General features: G+C 45.3%; 1 protein-coding gene across 2 annotated transcripts in view; it reads right to left on the bottom strand.

Annotated features, from left to right (window-relative positions):
- The window catches only part of LOC119974762 (ALK tyrosine kinase receptor-like), a 1,320,646-nt gene that overhangs the window by 116,281 nt on the left and 1,184,749 nt on the right, over window positions 1-19,616 (bottom strand). For both annotated transcript variants that reach the window (XM_038813974.1, XM_038813983.1), the window contains one exon: window positions 15,098-15,242. In XM_038813974.1, coding sequence (XP_038669902.1) covers window positions 15,098-15,242 — 145 coding nt within the window. The remainder of the gene's footprint in view (window positions 1-15,097; window positions 15,243-19,616) is intronic.

A 19,616-nucleotide genomic window follows, 5' to 3' on the forward strand; every position in this document is an offset into this window, starting at 1 on the left:
TTTCTGACACTATGCATTCAGGTGTCCCGTGGGTCTAAAAAACACTAATGCAATTTATCAATTGTGGTGCGTGACGTCGCCCACTTCATTTCAAACACTTCCATTCACTTTGAGTGGCCATCAACAAGGAGAAAAACATTGTGCCCAAGAATGGCCCCACATAATCAACATGAACCTGTACCCATGACTGGCCCGGCCATTCCCAGGGGTGCAGTGAGGCTGCAGCAGGCAACCTTTGTTGCATTTGACACTGTTCACAGTACTTCATCAAACTCTCCCAGTAGGCATTGATACCAGACCACCACACATAACACCTGGCGAGCATCTTCATTTTAGGTATACCCAGATGGACACCGTGCAATTCAGCTAGGGGTCATCCTTTTGTATACAGTCTGGTTTCATTTCTTCAGAAACTGGCTCACTGGCCCAACCTCTTAGTATCCTGTGCCAACAGTGGACAACAGTGGATCGCTGCTGATACTTGATTTGCTGCACTGAAGCTGGCAACGTGTCCAAGAAATTCAACACCATAACAATTTCCTGCGGTACTGAGGGAGGTGCTACACTCTCTGGTAAAGGCAGATATATATTCCAGACCAGCGCATGAATGTATATTCGTAGGCGGACAGAATTCAAGCCCAACGCTGAATTCTTGCCGATGTGATTGGCAGAATAGCCTTATCTTAAAAAGACCCAAGAGTAGTTTATGGTGTGTAACAATGGTAAAGTGCCTCCCATATACATACTCGTGGAACTTTGTTACCCCATTTACTATGTCAAGCATTCTTCTTCAATCTGAGAGTGTTCTTCTTCATCCTCTGAAAGGGTTCTCGAGACATACACTTTAGGTCTTTCAGATCCGTTGTCCACCTTATGGATCCACTGACGTGCAGTATATGGAGAAGTGTCACAGGTTAACACAAATTCCTCAGGTGGGTCGAAACGCACCGATAAACTCGTGAATGTAACAATGGCTTTTCTCTGTTAAAATTTTCTCTCTGGAGTGAATTCCAAACCCAACCCTGGTGCTTCTGTAGTAGCATCTGCAAAGGGGCCAATAATGTCGACAAATTTGGGAGAAAACACCTATAGTAATTCACTACTCATAGAATAAAACTACAGACGGAGGACATTCGGCCCATCGAGTGCAACTAGCTCTTGAAAGAGCACCCTACTTAAGCCCAAGACCTCCAACCCATCCCCGTAACCCAGCAACCCCACCCAAACTTTGGACACTGTGGGGCAATCTAGCGTGGCCAATCCACCTAACCTGCACATCTTTGGAATGTGGGAGGAAACCGGAGCACCGGAGGAAACCCACGCAGACGGGGAAGAATGTGCAAACTTCACACAGACAGTCACCCAAGGCGGGAATTGAACTCGGGTCCCTGGAGCTGTGAGGCAGTAGTGCTAACCACTGTGCCACCGAAGAATGACTTGAGCTCAGATGTGTTTCTGGGGGGTTGGTGCCTTCGTTTTTGTTTCACCTTGTCTTCAATGGGGTGTAATCCTTGCACATCTATGCAATACCCCAGATATGCCACCTGAAAAGTACATTTTTCCTTCTTGGGACGTACTCTAACCTCCTATAATTTCTTTTACACCTTCTCTAAGTTAGCTAGATTCTTAGCTTCTGACGATTCTTAGCTTCTGACGATCCAGTTAGCAAACCATCATCCAGGAATACTACAACTCCTGGCAGACCTTGCAGTAGACTTCCATTGTTCTCTGTAAAATGGCAGATGCTGACAACACACGAAAGGGTAGGCGCGTATACTGAAATAAATCTTTGTGCGTGTTTATTGTAACATAATCTCGGGAAACTTCATCTTGCTGAAATTGCTGATATGTGTGCCTCATATCTAGCTTTGTGTAAGACTGACCTCCAGCCAGCTTTGTGTTCAAGTCTTCAACCTTGGGGATTGGATACTCATCTAACTTGGCAGCCTGATTAACTGTTAATTTGTAGACTCCACAGTTGCAGATGGTCTTGTTAGGCTTTATTACAGGGACTATAGGTGCTGCCACAAATTGAACTGGCTGGATAACACCCAGTTGTTTCAATTTCTTCAATTCTGTGTCCAACCTTTCTCGCAAAGCATATTACTGGGCTCGCTCTAAAAAAATGAGGGGTTTCCTCTGGATCTACATCGGTCTTCACCAGAAGGCCCTTAATTTGGCCTAACTCGTTGCAAAAAACATTCTCGATTAACTCAGGCAGTCCCTCTTCCCATGCTTGGAAGGTCTCCATCCAGTTTAACTTGATTACCTTGAGTCAATCATGGCTGAAAAGACTTGGCCTTGACCTGACAGTATTATTATTGGAAGCTGAGTGAGCTGATGATGTTAGTTTTCAGCTGGCAGATGTGTTCGTGGACACCTTTAACCTATCCCTACTCTGCCGTGGTCCCCACCTGCTTCAAGAAGACCACCATCATACTGGTTCCAAAGAAGAACCAGACAACGTGCCTCAATGTTTACCAGCCCTGACGTCAGTAGTAATGAAGTACTTTGAGAGGTTGGTCTTGAAGTGCATCAACTCCATACTCCCAGAATGCCTTGATCCACTGCAATTTGCATACCACCCGAACTGGTCCACAGCAGACGCCATCTCCCTGGCCCTACACGCATCCCTGGAGCATCTTGACAACAAGGACTCCTACATCAGACTCCTATTTATTGACTACAGGTCTGCCTTCAACACCATAAACCCAGCCAATCTCACAGCAAAGCTCCAAAGCCTAGGATTTGGCTCCTCACTCTGCAACTGGAACCTCGACTTTCTGACCCAAGACCACAATCAGTAAGAAGAAACAGCAATACCTCCTCCACAATAGTCCTCAATACCGGGGCCTCACAAGGCTGCGTACTTAGCCCCCTACTATACTCCCTGAATACAAATGACTGCGTGGCAAAACTTGGTTCCAACACCATCTACAAATTTGCTGATGACATGACCATAGTGGGTTGGATCACAAATAACAATGAGTCAGAAGACAGGAGGGCGATAAAGAACCTAGTGGAGTGGTGTAGCGACAACATTCTCTCTCTCAATTCCAAAACTGGTCATTGACTTCAGGAAGCAAAGTACTGTACACACCCCTATCTGCATCAACGGAGCAGAGATGGAGATGGTTAACAGCTTCAAATTCCTAGGTGTGCACATCATCAAAAAGCTATCCTGGTCCACCCACATCAACACTACCACCAAGAAAGCACAACAGTGCCTATACTTCCTCAGGAAACTAAGGAAATTCGGCATGTCCACATTATCTCTTACAAACTTTTACAGATGCACCATTGAAAGCATCCTATCTGGCTGCATCACAGCCTGGTTTGGCAACTGCTCAGCCCAAGAACGCAAGAAACTTCAGAGAGTCGTGAATACAGCCCAGCCCATCACACAAAACTGCCTCCCATCCATTGACTTCATCTACACCTCCCGCTGCCTGGGGTAAAGCGGGCAGCATAATCAAGGATCCCTCCCACCCAGCTAACTCGCTCTTCCAACTTCTTCCATCGGGCAGGAGATACAAAAGTCTGAGAACACGCACGAACAGATTCAAAAACAGCTTCTGCCCAGCTGTTACCAGACTCCTAAATGATTGTCTTTGGACTTACCTGATTAATACTACACCCCTGTATGCTTCACCCGATGCTGATGTCTATGCATTTACATTGTGTACCTTGTGTTGCCCTATTATGTATTTTCTTTTTCTTTTAATTTACTAAATGATCTGTTTGAGCTGCTGGCAGAAAAATACCTTTCACTGTACCTCGGTACACGTGACAATAAACAAATCCAATCCAATCAGGTGCTGTGGTTGTACCCTTCATGTTGATGGCCTCTCCTGTGTAAATTAGTTTTGCTGTGATACCCCTCAAACTCAATGGCTGGACTCCTTTTAAATATCAAAATGTGTGTTTTCTATCACTGTGGCAGAGGCTCCGGTGTCAGCCTCCATATTTAAGGTTCTACTGTTTATCAAAAGCATCACAGTGATGGGGGCTACTTTGGCCGCTTTCACATTGAACAATGAGTGAACATTTAAACCCGTAGTACTGAACTCTTCCACATTATGGACTTGTGATGTGTTACTAACTCTGTTACTGGGTAGAATTGACTTACTTTTACATTGGTGCCTTAAGTGACCTTTCCTGTGGCAGAAAGAACATTCAGCCTCTTTATACCGGCAGGCTTCAGGGGAGTGATTACTCCCTCACCAGTGACATTTTATTTTAATCCTATGCGATTGATTTGTTCTTTTAAACCTTCTTGCTCTATTCATGGCTGCATTTGCTTCCCATTTTAAAATTACATCTTTGTTTTTGGTGACTCTGCTGACTGCAGCTTCTCGCCCTAATTGGTGGATTGCATGTTGTGAAGCTCCTGTGTGCCCTGCTCAATGCCCCCCATCGCCATTGTTATCTCCAGAGCCTTCTGAGAATTGATATCTGCCTCTGTTAATAGCTTCCTTTGGATGGCCTCATTATTTACCCCGCAGCATATCATTAAGAGTGGCTCCGGAGTCGCAGTGCTCTGCGATCTGTCTTAATTTGTTAATATAAGTTGCAATAGTTTTCCCAGCGACTCTCGCTGCCATATTTCTGATGGCTTTGAATGGTAGTGTGTCTTCACCAATTCACCTATCTCAGTGAATGACGTGGACGCTCTTGGGGATGTGAGGCTGCATATTAAATTGTAGGTCTGGGTCCCACATGAGCTCAGAAATGTTGCCTTTCTCTTCCTCTCCTCCTCTATTTGATTGGCCTGAAAACTAGCCCAAATGTTCAATATAGAGTCCAATCCTCCACAGAGGTATCAAAAAGATCTACCTGTCCGAATAAGGGCATATGTGCAAACACTTCTGTTTCTCAACTCGAACTCAACACGACTTAATACTCATGTTCTTGAGACCACTTCTTAAAATCCTTCTCGCTAATATCCTATTTCCCATTCACCAGTTTAGGAAATAGCAACTGCAACATTTATTTACATAGAACTAAAATGCAAAGGCTTGTAGCCTCGTGACTGCAAGTCAGCTTCCAGGATTGAACTGATACAGAAACCCACGCTTACTCGGGTAATGCCCCACTCTAGTCCCTGATTGGCTACCCAGGTCACATGACCCTCTTGGCAGATCGCCATTTGGCCAACATTCATCCCACAGACACCACCAAAAATAGATTACCTTGTAAGTTATCTGATTGTTGTTTGTGTGATTATGTTGTGTGCATATTTGGCCCTTAAGTTTCTTTGAATTATAAGAGTGGCTCCACTTCAAAAGTCCTTAATTAGTTGTAAGGCACTTTGCAATCTCCTGTGCCTGTACGTTCCTGCACCTTTGGCAGCCTCAAGTCTCTATTAAGGAACAAGGACTGGAATTCTCTGGCCGTTTGCTGCCGACGGGATTCTCTTGTTCCCGCCCGGCAATGAACCCCCATCCGCGGGTTTCCCGGTGAGGTGGCTTCAATGGGAAATCCCATTGATAGCGGCGGGAGCAGAAAATCCCGCCACCAGCGAGCAGTGCGCCACCGAGAAACACGCGGCCAGGAAACTGGAGAGTCCCGACTGAGATATGTTAAAAAGTTCTCTTTAATGCGATTATATTTCGGTTCTGAGCTACATGATGGTGCATGGGACTGGAATAGCCATTATCAGTAATGTCATAGACAATATCAAAAAACAAGCAGGAAGGAGGGTAAATGTTATGCAGAAAATAGGTTGGAAGGTACGTCAAAATGCCATTGATTTTTTTCAATGAAGCTGGGAGCATGTTGAAATGTTAAAGTCAAATTTGGAATGAGCTAAACTTTGTTTAAGGTTCAGAATTACTATTAAGGTTGAATGAAGCACTGAGATTAGATTTGAGATGGTTAACAGTTCAAAGCGGGTGGATTAATATTTGTTTTCTCGTCTTAACTGAAAAACAAAATTCACAATATAATGGAAGACACTGACTCATTCTTCTCACCAAAACTCACAATTCCACATCACATCGCCGTATTGCTTCTTGAATGATTGCAAAGGTGTTTCCTTCACATCAGAGGCAGAAGTAAATGGAAAACCACTGGCAACACTACTGTGGTTGTTTTCGGGAAGTTCCAATGGGGTTATGTCCCAATCAGGCACTTACCGTCTCATCTTTGGGCTTCCTGGCACCTCGGAGGGAAATTCCTGCACTCCCCCCACAAAATCCCTGTGTGGGGCAGATATCACACGCTGAAAGCAGCCATCCAGTCAGAGGCTGGCAGATCTCCAGCATTGGCAGCATGGCCTAAACCAAGGATAGACGATGGAGCCCAAATAAAGATGAGTGGGGCCGGTCACTAGGGTCAGATTGGAAGGCCCCAGCGAGGTGGAGGGAAAGGGGATCGAAGAGGTCGTACTCCGGGTTCCTCCCTTTCTGCTGGCGGGTGCCCCAATCAGACAGTGTGCCCTGCAAAGTGGGAGCCCAGAGTTAACTGCCAGGATATTCCTGGGTCTCCAGGCAGGAAGGCCACCTTCGAGCCTCCCTGCCCTGAATTTGTTTGAAGAGACGGGGGAAGGGGAAGGATCTCTACCTTTCATTTTCCTGCCCAATCACATGGCCTTTCAACTCCAAATCCTGTCTCAGGAGGGCATTAAATTCCAGCCCAGGAAATTAATCGCTGTGCAGTGAGCAGTGCAAGTTCCAATATCAAACAGGAGAAAGTCCCACTCGCATATCCGACAAGGCCACAGCGGAGACAAAACGTTGAATCAAATTTGTACCTGCAGCTCTTCATTTGCTGGTTCCTGTTCCCACGGGGAAATCACTGAAGTCAAGTGTTTCTTTTAAATAGGTGAAGGGTTCAACAGCTGATGTTGTCTGAAGAATCCTGAAGGCATTGTGGGAAGGTGGTAGGCAAGACGGTTTTTCATGAGCTTATTGTCCCATGGAGACAATGCCGGAAACCCCACTAACATTTGCTACTTGGAGGAATAGGGGGAAGAGAATGGACAGGCCCATTCTGTGGGAGGGTTAGGATGTGCGAAGAGGCTTACCCGCACCTTCTCTTGCCTGCCCAACCAAGCAGGAAACTCCTTCTACTTACACGAAAAGGAGTGAAGGAGGAAGCACAGCTTCCCGAGGAGGCAGCAGCATATTGCGTCATCTGGTCCAGGATGACTCATAGCCAATTTCCAGGACTAATATATTCATGTGAAGAACAATCCTCAGCACAGACTTGATGGCCCCAACGACCTATTTTCATACTGCAATTTCTTTGTAATGCACTTCTGACAAAATAATGGGCAGACATTTTTTATTCATTCATGTGATGTGGGCTACCCTGGCATGGTCAAAATTACTGCCCATCCCTAAGGTAAGGTGATGTTGAACCTCCTTTTTAAATCACCGCAGTGCATGTATTGCAGAGAAACTTGGGATGGCGTTTTAGGTTTTTATCCCAGCTATTTCTAAGCTAGGATGGCATATGACTTAGAGGGGAACTTCCAATTGGTGGTGTTCCAATGCATCTGCTGCCCTGATTCTACTGGAGACGGGTTGAGGTCGTAGGTTTGGGAAGGTCCAATTGTTGCAGTGCAGCTTGTAGATGGTACATAATGCAGGCACTGTGCACTGGTGGTGGTGAGAGTGAATGTTTAAGGTGTTAGATGCGGTGGCAAGTCAAGTGAGATGCTTTATCCTGGATGGTGTCGAGCGAGCTTCTAGAGTGTTTTTCAGATAGCTGGTTTGTGATGCAGAGCAAGGTCAGCAGCGTGGGTTCAATTCCCATACCGGTGGAGGTTATTCATTGAGGCCCCACATTCTCAAGCTTACCCCCCTCCCCTCTCTGAGATGTATGATCCCAGGTTAAAATCAGTCAGTTATCCCCCTCAAAGTGTAAAGCAGCTTATGGTCATCTGGGACAATGGCGATTTAACCTTCACCTTTAATGCAGGCAAGTGGGGAGTGTTCTGTCACACTCCTGGCGTGCTTTGTCGATGGTCGATGTAGTATAAGGGTCTGGTACATGAAAGGTTAATGTGGAACTGAGTACAGTACCACCTACACAGCAATGTAAGAGAATGCATGACCCACATCTAGCAGTCAGTGCAATGTTGGGATGAGCTGTGTGTAGAAGCAAGCATGGAGACAGCTGGTAACTTGGACCTTTACTGTATCAATGCATACTGTTCTTCATAGTTAATAAATATGGTTAAATGACCTTGGACAACGAATACCTTAATGGGACCTAGGAAACTACTCCCAACACCTTACAGCAGTGGACAGGCTTTGGAAAGTCAGGTGAGTCACTCACTGCAAAATTCTCAACTTCTGACCTGGTTTTGCAGCTACTAGTGTATGAGGCTTGTGGAATCCAGTCCCAAAGATAAAACGATTTAATAAAATATAACCTTTATTATCCAGTCACTGCAAATCACTATCCCAGATGTTACCTTTTACTTGGAATTAATAACCTTTATTTCAAAATAACATTCTGACTCATTGCAAGCAGCACCATGGTCATTTATGGAGTGTTTGAAAAAGAAATATAGCCAAAACCAAGAAAGGTGAGTTGATAATAGACTTATTTTCAAGTCTTGAAAATCTGAATTCTATTTTTTGAACAGACTGGCATTTAGTGTCATTTATTTAAATCTCTCCTCACCTTTTGAATGGCATGATTGACCAAACAGATCTACGCAAACTGTGTACAATGGTGAACTGTTTAAATATTGAGGGATATGAACATAAGCAGCAGGAGCAGGAGTATACCATATAGCCCCTTGAGCCTGCTCCACCATTCAATACAATAGTGACTGATCTACTGCCTCAGCTTCACTTTCTTGCCCAATCCCCATATGCCTTCATTCCCTGAGGGACCAAAAGTCTGTCTATCGCAGCCCTAAATATTCTCCACGATGGCCCTTCCACAATCTTCTGGGGCAGGCAATTCTGAAGTATCACGACGCTCGGACTGATGAAATTTTTCCTTTTCCTAGTCCTAAACGATCCACCCCTTAAGTGAGTGGGGGAAAAAAACTCATAAGCTGGAATATAATGTAGGAGAATGAGAAGTTATGCACTTTGGTAGGAAGAATAAAGGAGCTGAATATTATTCAAATGGAGAAACATTGCAGAAAACTGCAGCACGGAAGGATTTGGGGGTCCTCGTGCATAGATCACGAAAAGCTAACATGCAAGTTCAGCAGATAGTAGGGAAGACAAATGGAATTTGACCTTTATTTCAAAGAAAATGGAGTATAGCAATAGGGAAGTCTTGCTAAAACTATACAAGGCACTAAGTAGACCTCACCTCGAATACTGCGAACAGTTTTGGCCCCCTCATCTTAGGGAAGCTATACTGACATTGGAGGACGGCCAGAGAAGATTAGCTAGGTTGATCCTGGATATGGAAAGATTTTCTCATGAGGAGAGTTTGAGTAGGCCGGACCTGTACTCATTGGAGTTTAGAAGAATGAGAGGTGACCTTATTGAGACATATGGATTCTCAGGGTCTTCACAGGGTAGATGCTGAAATGTTGTTTCCCCTTATGAGAGAGTCTAGGATCAGAGGGCATAATCCCAGATAAAGGGTCACTCATTTCAACAGAGATGAGGAGGAATTTCTTCTCTCAGCGGGTAGCGAATCTATGGAATTCATTAATGCAGAGCGCTATGGAGGCTGGGTTGATAAGTATTTCCAAGGATGAGATAGACAGATTTTTAACGAGTAAGGGAATCGAGAATTATGGGGATAAAATGGGAAAGTGGAGTTGAGGAATATGACCTCAGATCAGTCATGATCTTATTGAATGATGGAACAGACTCAATGGGCCAAATGCTTTAATTGTGCTCCTATGTCTTTTGGTCCTTGTCTTAGATTCCTCAGGCTGGCACAACAATCTCTCACTGTCCATCTGGTCACACTCGTTCAGAATCGTATATATTTCAATCAATTACCTCATCATCTAAAATACAGAGATTATAGGTCCAATTTACTCATCCTCTCGTCACAGGACAAACCTCTTATCTCAGGAATCAATCTAGCGAACCTTCGCTGTGCTGCCTCCAAGGTAAGTTTATCCTTCTTCAGATATGGAACTAAATTTGTGCTCAATACTCCAGATGAGGTTTCACCCAAGGCCTGCACAATTATAGCAAGATGTCTTATTAAGGACGTACTGGTGCTGGAGGGTGTGCAGACGAGATTCACTCGGTCAATCACAGAGTTGAGGGGGTTGGATTACGAGGAGAGGTTGAGTAGACTGGGACTGTATTTGTTGAAATTTAGAAGGATACAGGGGGATCTTATAGAAACATAAAATTATGAAGAGTATAGATAGGATAGATGTGGGGAGGTTGTTTTCACTGGCAGGTGAAAGCACAACTAGGAGGCATAGCCTCAAATTAGGGAAAGTAGATTTAGGGCTTAGTTTAGGAAGAACTTCTTCACCCAAAGGGTTGTGAATCTACGGAATTCCCTGCCCAGTGAAGCAGTTGAGGCCCCTTCATTAAATGTTTTCAAGATAAATATAGATAGTTTTTTGAAGAATAAAGGAATAAAGGGTTATGGTCTTCAGACGGGAAAGTGGAGCTGAGTCCACAAAAGATCAGCCATGATCTCGTTGAATGGCGGAGCAAGCTCGAAGGGCCAGATGGCCTACTCCTGCTCCTAGTTCTTATTCCTCTGCTCAAATCTCCTTGCAATAAAGGCCAACATGTTATTTGTTTATCGGAAAGGTCAGCTTTAGCTCGGTTGGTAGCATTTCTGACTCTAAGTCACATGGTTCTGGGTTTAAGGGCTTGAGAAACTGAATCTATGGTGACATCCCAATGCAATACTGAATGAGTGCTGTAGCATTAGAGGACGTCTTTCAGCTGAGATGTTAAATTGAGCCCCAGTCTTCTCTCTCAGATCCCAGGACACCATTTCAAAGAAGAGCAGGTTTGTTGCCCCTGACATCCTGGCCAATTTTTATCCCTCAACCAACATCTCAAAGAACAGATTATCCAGATTGCTGTGTCTGGGAACTTGCTGTGTGCAAATTGAGCTGTTGTGTTTCCTACGTTACAACAGCGACTACATTTCAAAAAATGATTCCCCTCCCATTGATTCTGTCTACACCTCCCGCTGCCTCAGGAAGGCAGACAGCATTGTTAGAGATGCCTCCAACCCAGGCTTTGCCCTCTTCCAGACCCTTCCATCAGACAGAAGATACAGAAGTCTGAAGACACGCATATCCAGACATAGGAACAGCTTCTTCCCCACAGCTACTAGACTCCTCAACAAATCTCCCTTGGACTGATCTGTTCCCTGTAAGAACACGATGCCCTATGCTGCTCTTGCTCAGGTATTTGCTTTGTTTGGCCCCTTGTTCCGCACTGTAACCAATCACTGTTGGTCGATGTACCATTTGTCAATGTACTCTGTCGGTTATTCGTTTTGTCTACTATGTATGAACTGTGTACAGTACCTTGGCCACAGAAAAATACTTTTCACTCTACATCAACCGATCAATCAATCCGTTTGCCTGAAAAGGCATCTGCTGTCTGTGAAAAGCACCTTGTATGGTAGGCCTTTCTTTTAATTGCTTGCCGTACCTTTACATTAACCTTCTGGTTGGGACTTTCCATCCAGGGTCGTGAACCTGAAACTGGGGCCATTTCTGGGTCCTGACCACACAACTTGTTCCAGGCTCACCCTGTCCAGACTTTTAAAGGCCAGGCCAATTGATGACAGGGAGTGGGGCCGCTATCCAGTTCAGGAAGTCGGTAACCTCTCAGGGATTTTCTCTGGCACTGACACATCCCATCAGCCGAGGTGGAAGATGCCGATCCAAGGTGGCGAGAGAGAGAGAGAGAGCGAGGGGGAGAGAGAGTGAGAGGCGGCATCTCAGAAAAAGTGGTCACTTTTTCAAAACTTAAAAGGGTCACAGCTGCCTGGCTGTGATTCTGGATGGGCAACCCTTCCACCGGACAGCCAGCGACTGCAGATGTGGCCCAGCAGCACTGTTAAGGAGGGGGAGGAGGGTGGTGTGCGATCCTTCATCGGAATAATCATAGCTCTTTCCCAAAGTGTACTGGCCATGGTTGCCTGACCCCGGTCTGCCAATGCCTCTTACCTGCATTGCCGACTGGAAGCCCCTGTCAATGTGGAGACAGGGTTGTCATTGACCCTAATTTCCCTCAGTTGGCTACCTGTTGCTTGCTGGTGACGTTTCAATCTGACCCTGAGCTGGATTTTCCGAAAGTGGCTTGGGATTGTGGCACCAAACGGGCATGACATTCAGCAATGTGGAGTTGCGGGCACACCCACCCTCAAGCCCAAACTCTATCCACTTCTAAATTCCCACCCTTTCTCTTCCTTGTACAAGAATGCCAAAATCACTCTGAACATTAACAATTAAAAATTATTCTGCTCTTCTATTCAGCCACAGTGAATAACCTCACCTCCCTTCCCCACTTCAACCTCATGTGCCACCTTATTGCCTGCTCAATTAACCTACTTATGCCTCTTTGTAGCCTCTCTGTATCCTCCTCACAATTTACATTCCTATCTAACTTTACATCATTAATCCAAGGGGCACAAGATATAAACTAGAAAGTCAGGGGTAAGAAAGGAAGCCAGGTATAACAGTTGTCATGTGAGAGTACCTTTAAGAAATGGATGTTTAAACAATGTACCTTTAAGAAATGGAGCAGCTCATACTATTGAAGTGATGTCAGAGGGTGAGGGTAGTTGAGCTGAGCTCATTTCTGCTTTTTGGGAGTTTTAGTTTCAGTTTTGCGGAAAAGAGCTTGGGTGTGTCTGTGCTTGCAGTGAGCTGGATGTGCGGTGATCTCTGCCAGGAAAGATTAGCTTTCGGAGCACTGCTTTAGGGGCTGTTTAGAACAGGGCTAAATCGCTGGCTTTGAAAGCAGACCAAGCAAGCCAGCAGCAACGTTCGATTCCCGTAACAGCCTCCCCGAACAGGCGTCGGAATGTGGCAACTAGGGGCTTTTCACAGTAACTTCATTTGAAGCCTACTCGTGACAATAAGCGATTTTCATTTCATTTTAATTTCCATTTCATTTCATTTTGGAGGTTTGAAGGAACATTTTGAGGGATTATTTAGTGTTGTATTATTTTCGGGGTTATCTTTGGAGTAAGGGGTGGTAAATGATCCAATGTTTATTTAAAAAGGTGAAGCTGAATTCATGGAATAAACATTGTTTTGTGTTTAAAGACCCATGTGTCCATAATTGTAATACCACACCTGGAGACCAAGCCGTGTGCTTCAAAAGCAACAATACGTTAAAGGGAGAGGTTGGTTGAACTCCATGATACATTTTGGGGTTCTGAAAACGCCACTCCCATAACACAGTTTTTTTGTACAGCATGCAAGAAACAATACTTTTCACTATATAATAATACATGTGACAATAATAAATCAAATCAAATAACGATTTTGAGTTTGTGGATTAAGTTATCAGAAAAACTCACTGAAGCAAATTATATCAATGGATGCAAGAGGCATTTATGAAGTGAAGGCTTTGAGGGATGTGATGAGAGCGTGGGGAAGTGACATTGATCCATGGAAAAGGAATGTACTGAGTCCGATGGTCTTCTCTAGGCCCTGGATTCCAGTGGACGCTGAATAATTTCAGCATGGTTTCTAGAGCTGTTTTGTGGTTATGTGGGAGCAAATCCCTATTTTCCCAACTTTCCAGTGACTAAGCATTCACTCTCAGCTTTACGTCATGGCTGGCTGCGATTAGCAACTCGGGAGGAAGGCAGTGTTGAATTGTCAGCAGGTATTGTAATTTACATTGGGGTTGTCTAGTTCAGAGTGCAATATACTAATTTGTCATGTCAATGGTCCACTGTAGTCATTCATTGAAGGAAGGACAGACTTGAGTTCACACTGAGGCCATTGACTTCGAGCTGATTACACAAAGATACACATTACTTTAAGTCACCTTAAGTAACATTTACAAATTGTATTTGAGGCAATAAAACACAAATATTATGGTATTGCAGTTTTAGTTAAGTTATCTGTGATTCCAAGTGCTAATGGCACATCAAAGATAATATCTACAGAGTGGTTTGCAGAGAGACTGTTTGTGACATACCAAATTGCATGTGAATTGGTGAAATGGGATATAACACCATTGTGTCAGCAATCTACTTGAAGTAATTATAAGGAGATCAATAAGGCTATGGGCTGAAGGACTTAAGGCTTCATAAATTAAGGAACTTTACAGTCTGATTGCCTCGCAAGGTCATGCAATTCTCACAATATGAGAACATTACAGCAATTCTTTTGATAACAGGTGAAAAGTTTCTTCAATTCAGAATGAGGTCTACGAAAGCAAACGTTAGCGGGGCTTGAATTAAAGAAAAAAGAATGGGTGCTTCCCCTTCAGATGGTCAGATAAAATGAGGAATTGCCTGCTCATTTTCTGGCTGGGAAGTGAATGCTTGTGGACACTGCGTGGTGACAGGATGGAGCATGGTGGTGATGCCTTCCATAGTTAAACAGCCCACCTGATCGGATTCACCCAGAATGCGACCACGTGGATCAATGCTCTGCGATGCGGCCAACACCTGTGAAACTCTACCACCCTCAGGAAAGGACGACTTGAAGACAGCAAAAATTCAAGCTCTCTGGAGCCACGGTCTAATTTCATCCAGAAGCCAAAACCTCAGAGGAACAGATTCAGATGCATTGAGTGAAAACTGAGAACATTCACATGGTTAGAATGACCATAGTGAAAGCAAAATCCAATTTTATAGCCACGTGCTTACACGATAATACATTATTCTCAACTTGACAACATGGGTATGCTGATGTGGGAGAAATACAAGCGTAGATACACCTGCCTTTGCCTAATGCTGATCTTTTTCATATAATGGAAAATATGTTTAACTTTTTTTATTTTCTTCAGGGATGACTCCAGAGAGGGTTTGGTGCTCCAAGCCGAAGAAGGCATATCAGAGCTCAAAGCATAGAGGTAAATTCCCTTCTAAAATATGTGACACAGGACGAGAGGGAATGGTGGTGAATTTTGCAGATGATTCCCAAACGGTAGGCAGAGTGAATTCTACAGAAGACCAAAGGTAACTGTTAAAAGACATTACTCACCTGCAGCACCTGACCTCCCGTTCACACCTGGAGCAGAAGGATCGGTTTCCAGCATCTCTTCGGGGAAGCTGGAATCTTTACTGAGATAGGCTTTGCCGCCTCCACCTGCTGCTATCAGCAATGGTATTGGTTCTCCATTCTCCATCTGGAATAGTTAAGGGTTGCAAGCACAATTTTAAAATACAGTTAAATTTGCTGCCAGAAGGAGGCCACTCAGCCAATTGCTTACATGTTGGCCTAAAACAAGCTTCGCAGCATAACTCCACTTTCCATCTCTTGGTTTGCAGCGCATCACATGACGACAGGATTACAGCGCAGAAGGAGGCCATTTGGCCCATCGGGTCTTCACCGGTTCGCCAAAGGAACATCATCACTTTGTGCCATTCCCTTGCCTTTTCCCCGTTCCATTCAAATACTCATGTTAGCGAGTATAGAAATAGGAGGTTAATCCAGATGTATGCGTGGCTGGAGAGATGGCGCAGGAGGGAGGGCTTTAATTTCTGGGACACTGGGACTGTTTTGAGGGATGGTGGGAACTGTACTAGGTGGATGGGTTGCACCTGAACCGAAATGGGACCAGCGTCCTTCCAGGGAGGTTTGCTAGTGCTGTAGGGAAGGGTTTAAACTGACTCACCAGGGGGTGTCAGATCCTGAGAGAAGGTTTAGCAAGAAGAGATGGGCAGCCAAAGTTAGAAGAGACAGCAAGTGAGTCAGGAAGGCAGAGAAGTTATAGGCCAGTTAAGTCACAAGGGAGTTTGGCAAGATTGGATGGTGTTTATTGTAATGCAAGGAATCTGATGAACTGGGCAGATGAGTTGAGGGCACAAATTAAAACATGGAGACACCATGTCATTGCTGTCACTGAGATATGGTTGAATGGTTGAGAGAGGGGCAGGATTAGGAGCTCAGTATTCCACGATATAGAGGGTGTGCTTCTCCATTGCCCGACACCAAAATCATGTTCGGCGATCGGGCGGTGAATGGGTTCCGATGGCGAAATCGGAGCCGGCGCCAGTTTGACGCCGATCAGCCATGTTCCGCACCCTCCAAACTGGTGTCATCGTGCCGCGCGCGGTTGCAACAGTATTGGTGCGTCATCGGCCTGCCCACCCAAGATGCTCCACCCCCGATGGGCTGAGTTCCCGACGGTGCGGACCACCTGTGGTCATACAAATCGTGAATCTGGCGTGGTGGCTGCGGCCTGTGTCCAGCACCGCTACACTTGGCCGGGAATCGTGCCGCTGGCTGGGGGGCTTCTGCGAGCGCTGGGGGGACTGGTAGGGGTGGCCAGGGGTTGTCTGTGGGTTCGCGGATGGCTGGTTGGGTCTGCGCACGGCTGGCGCCATGTTGTACGGCGCGACCGTTGGAGCTTACCAGCCACGCGCATACACGACCCGGACTCGGCCATTCTCCGCCCGTTTTCGGCACGGGAGGCGGGAGTTTCACCCGGCACCGGTGCTAGCCCCTCACTGGTCCCGGAATCGGTGAGGGTTTCATGCCGATTTTCTGGTAGTAAAAGAGCATACATGCTCCGCCAGCACTGGCACTTAGCCGCTGAAACGGAGAATCCAGCCCAGGATCTTCAGACGAGACAGGGAAGGAGGTAAAAGAGGCGGCTGAGTCACAATTTTGATCAGGGAATCAATTCCAGCTGTAAGGAGGGCCAGCATCTCAGAAGGCTGTTCAAATAAATTCATATGGGTGGAACTGAAAAATCCAAAAGGAGCGATCACATTGCTGTGAGTGTTCTATCAGCCCCCTAATAGTCCAAGAGAAATAGAAGAAATGTAAAAGTAATAGGGTATTGATAGTGGAGGATTTCAACTTTCCCCACATGAACTGGGGTCATCATGGTGTGAAAGGTTGAGAGGGAGAGGGATTCTTAAAATGTGTCCAAGGGAACTTTGCAAGCCAGTATGTAGAAGGTCTGACAAGGTCCTGGACTTTATTTCAGCCAACAAAGCTGGAAAGTTAGTTGAGGTATCAGTGGGGGAGCATTTTGTTGACACCCATCGTAACTTCGTTAGATACAAGATTGTTATGGAAAAGGACAAGGGTGGACCTGAAATCAAAGTTCTAAGCTTGGGGAAGGCCGATTTTAGTAAGATCAGATATGATTTGGCCAGAGTGAACTGTAAGCAAACACTTTTAGGTAAATCTGTGACAGAACAGTGCGACACATTCAAGAAGGAAATAGGGAGAGTACAGGGCCAACAAGTTCCAACAAAGAATAAGGGTGAGAGCAACAAATCCAGTGAACCCTGGATAGAACATAGAAAAATACAGCACAGAACAAGCCCTTCGGCCCACGATGTTGTGCCGAACTTTTGTCCTAGATTAAGAACAAATTAATCTACACCCCATCATTCTACCGTAATCCATGTACCTATCCAATAGCCGCTTGAAGGTCCCTAATGTTTCTGACTCAACTACTTCCACAGGCAGTGCACTCCATGCCCCCACTACTCTCTGGGTAAAGAACCTACCTCTGACATCCCCCCCTATATCTTCCACCATTCACCTTAAATTTATGCCCCCTTGTAATGGTTTGTTCCACCCCGGGGAAAAAGTCTCTGACTGTCTACTCTATCTATTCCCCTGATCATCTTTTAAATCTCTATCAAGTTGCCTCTCATCCTTCTCCGTTCTAATGAGAAAAGGCCTAGCACCCTCAACCTTTCCTCGTAAGACCTACTCTCCATTCCAGGCAACATCCTGGTAAATCTCCTTTGCACCTTTCCCAAAGCTTCCACATCCTTCCTAAAATGAGGTGACCAGAACTGCACACAGTACTCCAAAAGTGGCCTGACCAAGGTTTTGTACAGCTGCATCATCACCTCACGGCTCTTACAATTCAATCCCTCTACTAATGAACGCTAGGACACCATAGGCCTTCTTCACAGCTCTATCCACTTAAGTGGCAACTTTCAAAGATCTATGAACATAGACGCCAAGATCTCCCTGCTCCTCCACATTGCCAAAAACCCTACCGTTAACCCTGTATTCCGTATTCATATTTGTCCTTCCAAAATGGACAACCTCACACTTTCCAGGGTTAAACTCCATCTGCCACTTCTCATACCAGCTCTGCATCCAATCGATGTCTCTTTGCAGCCGACAACAGCCCTTCTCACTATCCACAACTCCACCAATCTTCGTATCGTCTGAAAATTTACTGACCCACCCTTCAACTCCCTCATCCAAGTCATTAATGAAAATCAGAAACAGCAGAGGACCCAGAACTGATCCCTACGGTACGCCATTGGTAACTGGGCTCCAGGCTGAATATTTGCCATCCACCACCACTCTCTGACTTCCATTGGGTAGCCAGTTCGTTATCCAACTGGCCAAATTTCCCACTATCCCATGCCTCCTTACTTTCTGCATAAGCCTACCATGGGGAACCTTATCAAATGCCTTACTAAAATCCATGTACACCACATCCACTACTTTACCTTCATCCATGTGCTTGGACACCTCCTCAAAGAATTCAATAAGACTTGTGAGGCAAGACCTACCCCTCACAAATCCGTGCTGACTATCCCTAATCAAGCAGTGTCTTTCCAGATGCTCAGAAATCCTATCCCTCAGTACCCTTTCCATTGCTTTGCCTACCACCGAAGTAAGACTAACTGGCCTGTAATTCCCAGGGTTATCCCGATTCCCTTTTTTGAACAGGGGCACGACATTCACCATTCTCCAATCCCCTGGTACCACCCCTGTTGACAGTGAGGACGAAAAGATCATTGCCAACGGCTCTGAAATTTCATCTCTTGCTACCCATAGAATCCTTGGATATATCCTGTCAAGCCCGGGGGACTTGTCTATCCTCAAGTTTTTCAAAATGCCCAACACATCTTCCTAACAAGTATCTCCTCAAGCTTACCAGTCTGTTTCACACTGTCCTCTCCAACAATAGGGCCCCTCTCATTCGTAAATACTGAAGAAAAGTACTCGTTCAAGACCTCTCCTATCTCTTCTGACTCAATACACAATCTCCCGCTACTGTCCTTGATCAGACCCACCCTCGCTCTAGTCATTCTCATATTTCTCACATATGTGTTAAAGGCCTTGGGGTTTTCCTTGATTCTACCCACCAAAGATTTTTCATGCCCTCTCTTAGCTCTCCTAATCCCTTTCTTCAGTTCCCTCCTGGCTATCTTGTATCCCCAAGCACTCTGTCTGAACCTTCTTTCCTCAGCCTTACATAAGTATCCTTCTTCCTCTTAACAAGATATTCAACCTCTCTTGTCAACCATGGTTCCCTCATTCGACCATCTGTTCCCTGCCTGACAGGGACATACATATCAAGGACACGTAGTATCTGTTCCTTGAACAAGTTCCACATTTTAATTGTGTCCTTCCCTGACAGCCTATGTTCCCAACTTATGCACTTCAGTTCTTGTCTGACAGCATCGTATTTACCCTTTCCCCAGTTGTAAACCTTGCCCTGTTGCATGCACCTATCCCTCTCCATTACTAAAGTGAAAGTCACAGAATTGTGGTCACTCTCTCCAAA

Source organism: Scyliorhinus canicula, chromosome 1 (assembly GCF_902713615.1).
Source record: "Scyliorhinus canicula chromosome 1, sScyCan1.1, whole genome shotgun sequence".
NCBI lineage: Eukaryota > Metazoa > Chordata > Chondrichthyes > Carcharhiniformes > Scyliorhinidae > Scyliorhinus > Scyliorhinus canicula.